This window comes from Pagrus major, chromosome 7, assembly GCF_040436345.1.
Source record: "Pagrus major chromosome 7, Pma_NU_1.0".
Classification (NCBI taxonomy): domain Eukaryota; kingdom Metazoa; phylum Chordata; class Actinopteri; order Spariformes; family Sparidae; genus Pagrus; species Pagrus major.
Window position 1 is genome coordinate 6,086,312 of NC_133221.1, and position 5,730 is coordinate 6,092,041.

The 5,730-nt window shown below is 47.5% G+C and overlaps 1 protein-coding gene across 1 annotated transcript; it reads left to right on the forward strand.

The window, feature by feature from the left end:
* Window positions 1-330: 330 nt before the first annotated feature.
* On the forward strand, window positions 331-5,730 carry olfml3a (olfactomedin-like 3a). The gene is made up of 3 exons (XM_073469360.1): window positions 331-441; window positions 2,355-2,667; window positions 4,946-5,730. Exons 1-3 carry the CDS (start codon window positions 331-333, stop codon window positions 5,728-5,730), a joined length of 1,209 nt encoding a protein of 402 aa, XP_073325461.1.

The following is a 5,730-nucleotide window of genomic DNA, read 5'->3' on the forward strand; positions in this document are numbered from 1 at the left end:
TGTGCAACAAACACACACACATACACACACACACACACAGTGTGAGTGCAGCACATTCACTTTTTGGAGGACAGAGAGGGGTAAGAGGCACAAGGCTCCTCCCTGAGAGTTTGTGAAAACATTCCAGCAAAGTGAGGGCAGTCAAAGAATTGGAAACTCTCAGCGCGGCCTCCTACTCTCTCTATCCTCCTCACATGTAGTCGCACTGTGTGAATCTCTCAGGACGGGTCTGCGGGGAAACGCATCAGGGAGGGAAAAACCTGAAGAGTCCTCGAAAAACTCGGACGGACAAAGAAAAAAAAACTCAGCTGTCCTATTGATCGTCTCACAATGAAGCTGGTGTTAGTCCTCCTTGTTTCCACTGCCTGGACCTTCACTGGAGCCCAGTATTACTACCAGGGGCTGATGGATTATCTGGAGAACAGGTTGTTGGCTATCGAGGTAAGAAGAAATGCCCCTTTAAATGACTGATAATTCATCAATACGCTGTGTAAAGTTGTAGGACAGACCTCTCTGAAGTTTTCTGAAAATGATATGTAGCAGTTGATGTATGTGAGTCGTCCTCGTCCTCCTCTTATGTGATTTTTAGCTAACGCAATCCAATTAATGCGATGTCTGCCCAGCTCATCAACCTCGCAGGGGCCTCTGGGGGAAATATCAGCTGATGCATGCAATGCTCAGTTTCTGCCCAGCAACATCTACAATTTTCTTCAGCCTTTAAGACAATGACACATCAATAATGAGTACAAGGCTCAACCTTTTTTTCTGCCGTGGCCTCAAACATCAGAGCAGCTCTAATGGAAAGATGTGTTCTGCAGAGGTAGAATTAAGCCGCGTTACAGCAAAGTGCCTGAGGGAAGCGGCGAAATACTGCAGAGTTCAGTTTTGTGTGTTTAAGGAAGGTTGTGAGACAGAAACGTTTTGTGTGAGGGGAGGACTTTTGTTGGCTTCAGGTGAGTGTGATATAAAATGGAGGATCTGGTTACCTGAGGGAGTCATTTCAACAAACTCTTTTAATGCATTCTTTTGGAGCGCGTTTCCAAAGGCTTGGATCTTTTTCCTTCTTCATCAGCCTTTGTGGCTGCACTCCAAGACAGTCTTATAACTGTAATCCACATGAAATGAATTGTCTATTTACAGCTAAATCCTGCTGTCTTCGCCCCCCTGTGGCTTCCCTCCCAGTCTCAATTCCAATATGCTGGCTCAACTTCTGCATTGATGTGTGCGCTGCAATTCATCAGCAAGTTTTTTTCATTGAACTTTCATTTCCATTTGACCACAGGCCCCACCGCAAGCAAGGAGAGAAAATGAAAACCGAGGAGGACGAGACAGTGGAGGATGCGTCGGTTATTACATCTCGCTCTGAATAATTTACCTGTCAGCCTGACTGTGTCAGTCACTACACCGAGAAACTGGGCTGTATTTCTACCTGGTGATGGTTATAATGCTTTGATTGAAAAAGGGTCATACCACTGTTTGAGATTTATTATGGAAGGCTACACGACTCCACAGCCGTGCAGCCGGCTCTCTGAGACTGCTCGCGTCTTTATGCTAACGTGCTAGCAATATGAATGCTAACATGCTGCTTTGCAAGTACAGTTATCTTGTTCTGATCAGTTTTTAAACATATTTGATCATAAACTTACTGTAAAGGAGCAATTTGTAAGAGTTGTCTACTGAAGTTAGCACGCTAACCAGCTAGCCCCAGCCAGTGAGACCGTACCGTAAGAGGTGATAGTCTGGAAGCCCTCGTAGTTTCAGCTGGGAGTCTTCTCGTCCCTGAAGCCATAGTCTTGGTCAGAACCGCTGTGGACCACCTCCCCACTGTATCCCCTCATCAAAATGACCTCCGTCGGTCTCGTCCACTCTCACGTCAGGCTGCCAAATCCAGTAGAGCTGGACCCCACTGTGGTGACGGTCCAGACAAACTCTTTGGCCCACTGAGCCATGAGCTAATTAGCTATCATTAGCTAGCTACAGCCAAGAAAAACTAGCAAAGCAGTTACACCTTTGAAACCTGAGATATTTAAGTTTATGAACAAATGTCTGAAGTGACGTTTCCATCAGCCTGGGCTTCACTGTGATATACTGGTGCTAGGCTAAAATGCGGATGTTAGCATGCTAACACACTAAACTAAAATGATGACATGGAAAAATAAAACCTGCCAGAGATAAGCATGTCAGCATTGTTATTGTGATTATGTAAGCACGCTGACCTTTTAAGCATTTAAGTCCAAGCTACGCTACACAACCTCACAGAGGTGCCAGCATGACCTTTAACCCCTGAGTCTTGTTGCTGGCGGCTTGTGTGAAATCACTACAGCACTTGTTTTTGCTCTGCCCATGTCTGATAGGACCGAATGCAGTTTTGGCACGATCAATCCCACCGCTACCACACAGAGCTGCTGGATTTCAAGAAGCTAACCGTCGAGGCCGTGGAGGGAATAAAGAACGAGCACGGCCTGCTGTTCAAAGACCTCGAAGGGGCCGCGGCGCGAGTGGACCGGGTGGAGCGCGAGATGGACTATGTGGAGACCCAGACTTCCCCCCGGGCCTGTGCGAATAAGGCGGATAAGGTGGTGGAGCAGGGAGCGTGGGGGCTGCAGGAGAGCAGAGGGGAGGAAGAGGAGGAGGAAGACTGGGAGGAGCTGTACTCCAGAGTCTCTGGTGAGCTGCAGGGAAACGTCCTCTGCAAGGATCTTTGATCTCTCATTTCCTATTCATGACAGCCGCCGTTAGAGCCTATAGGATATATAGGTTGTGTGTTCTACTTAAGGTTAAACTTAGAAATTCACATCACACCAGGAATTACACCCCACCCCACCCCACTTTTGCAGACTTGCTGTCTTGGAAAAGCCATGCCACTGGAAAATGGGAAACAAACACAGCGCTGTTACAAGTCATTTAACGGTGTGCTTTGAGTCAGTGGGCACTCATGTTTTCCAGGAAGAAATGTGGCCTCGTGCAACTCATTTATTTCAGCAAGAGCTGCTCCTCTGTTTGTGCTGCTCGAGCACGACATTTGTCATGATAATCTTCAAGATCCCCAAAGCGTGCCGCTACAAACAACGCAGAGATTTGACTGCTGCACCGGGTCGTTTGCTCTGGATATACAGGGACTCATAACCCTTTTTATAAGTTGTAAAAATCACATTTTTAATTCCACGGGACGTGTCAGACTTTATATTGGCGGATTTCACTGAATATGCACATAAAGCAAAAAGCTCTGAGCCAAATCCCAAGTAACATTTAAAAAAGACTCCTCACACAAAGCGACTGAGGGAAATATTGATTCCTGTATTATTCTCGCTGACTTAACAAGACGATCGATAACACATTAATTCAAGAATTATGCTGTAATAACTTAAACGCTCTGCTCAGAATCATAATGCTGCTCGTGCTCCGTATAATCAAGGGAGATTTCATACATAGTGGGTGATAGTACGATGCAGAGCGAAGGGTTTTCTCTGTGTCAAATCTCCTGTTCAATCTGGAGGCTGTGTCTCTGCAGAGAGGAGGGACAGGAAGCTGCCCTGAAGCTGCAGCGTTTATTCTCCAAGCTCATGTTCGCAGGACCGAGCTCTGCACACAGTGAGCCATTGTGAACGTCTGTGAACTGACCTAAAACGAACTTTACCGCATTGTAGGGACCCTTTTTTAAGATTTTGTGAGCGTAATGCTAATTTCGCCCCCCGGACACACCGGGAGGGGGGACGTCCTTTGTTCGTGCACATGCATGAAAGCACCATATTATTAATCTCACTTCTTTTTCTACAGAAAGCATCCTCATGTCGTCTGTGTTGTACTAATACCTCCTCTCATAATGAGTCTGTGTCCAATTTCCCCATGACTGCTTTGAATTTACCTTTTCATGGAGAGCCAGATATTCACCGCTGCAGGCGGCCGTGAACGTTGTTGGGTTGCAAATACAGATTTCAGCTGATGGAGGGCACTTCACTGAAACATGCTAATGGAACAAAATGATGCAGCTGAGGATCGAAATCCAGGTGATGTGATTATGTTAACACACCTGTGAAATATTTGCTGTAACAGACGTGTAATCTGAGATGCAGATTGATGTTTCTAACTCAGCTGCAGCTCAATCGCCAGAATAAATGTTTGGCAGTTGTGCTTATGATCTGGTGAGATTAAGGCACGACAACCACTCGGTCGGGGTTAGGAAGAGATCATGTTTTGACTTAAAATACCTGATTTTGTTGCCGCAAACATCGCTGGAAATTGTCGCAAGGTCTCCTTGAAAGTATCGCATAGTTTCAGCCTTTACAAATGTTGAAACACAGTCTCGAACTGCGGTCGCTGGCTTCCCAGTCTGGTTGTCTAGCCACCACCATCCCCTCTGTGTCCTGATAGGAAAGTCAGTGATAGGAAATGCCGGTATTTGTGCGTTACTCCCACGGGCAGGTATTCCTGAAACCAGGTTAAAGAAAGAAACGTGTCTCCTCAGGTGCGCCACAGCCTGTAATCACTAGATATTGATAAGAATTGACCATTTGTTTTGCATTAATACATATCTGAGGTCGTGTGCTGTGAATTTATAAAGTTCAAGAGCACCGCCTGCATGAGAGGAATGTTTAAAACCTCTGCACTGGCTGCATGTGCAGCTAACAAGCTCTCAACCTAATAACAGTACCCTGACCTTATTTCTAAGGCCAAGGAGCACATCATGACTAACTACATTAGTTTGTGGGTTTACAAGAAAGCAGTTATAAGTAATTACCACGAGCATCTACTGTGTTGTTCCTGTGTTTGACTCCTTCTCCCTAACTGGACGTTGTTGCTCTTCAGGCTTGGTTATCTGATTTCTGAACTGGCAGCCATAACAGAGCAACGGCACAACAAACAGTGAAATTGTAAACCTGACCGTGGTTTATTTCTTTAAGCACAAAAGCATGATCCTCTTCCTTTGTGATCTCTCTCCCTGCAGACTGTGTGGAAATCATCTCTGGCATCCGATCAGTGAAGATCCTGAAGAGAGTGGGGAGCCCCAGAGGCATGTGGACCAGAGACCCAAGGTCGTCCAAGGTTTACGTCTTTAACGGGACGTCAGGAGACAGCGTCTACCAGTTCAAGTCTGTGAGGGACTTCTCCCGCTCTCCCGGCGTCACCGGCAGCAGACGGCTCAGGCTTCCCTCTGATTGGATCGGACCTGGCAGCGCCGTTTATAACGGCTACTTGTACTACATACAGCAGGAGGCTGATACGGACGTGCAGGTGGTCAAATACGACATGCTGAGTGGCTCGGTGACTGATATCGCCATGTTCCCTGTGGAGAGCCAGGCCGCTGTGTACAGCCTCAACCCAGAAACTGTAGCGGACCTGGCAGCAGACGACGAGGGCCTCTGGCTCCTGTACGCCACCAGCGACAGCGAGCCAAACATCTACCTCGCAAAGATGGACCCTGCCACGCTCGATATAGAGCAAATCTGGGACACCCGTTGCCCAAGGGAGAACGCAGAGGCCGCTTTTATCGTCTGCGGGACCGTCTACGTGGTTTACAACACCCGCCTGGCCAGCCGCTCCCGGGTCCAGTGCATCTTTGACGTCAACGACATGGTGATCAGCGAGGAGGCTCCGCTGCTCTACTTTCCCAGAAGGTACGGCTCCCACGCCAGTCTGAAATACAACCCCGAGGAGAGGCAGCTCTACGGCTGGGACGACGGCTACCAGATCATTTACAGACTGACCATGAAGAGGAAACTCCTGGTCTGA

Coding starts and splice junctions, on each gene's coding strand:
- olfml3a (XM_073469360.1), top strand. CDS start 331: ATGAAGCTGGTGTTAGTCCTCCTTGTTTCCACTGCCTGGACCTTCACT. Junction 442..2,354: donor ACAGGTTGTTGGCTATCGAG/GTAAGAAGAAAT, acceptor CATGTCTGATAG/GACCGAATGCAGTTTTGGCA. Junction 2,668..4,945: donor GCTGTACTCCAGAGTCTCTG/GTGAGCTGCAGG, acceptor CTCTCCCTGCAG/ACTGTGTGGAAATCATCTCT.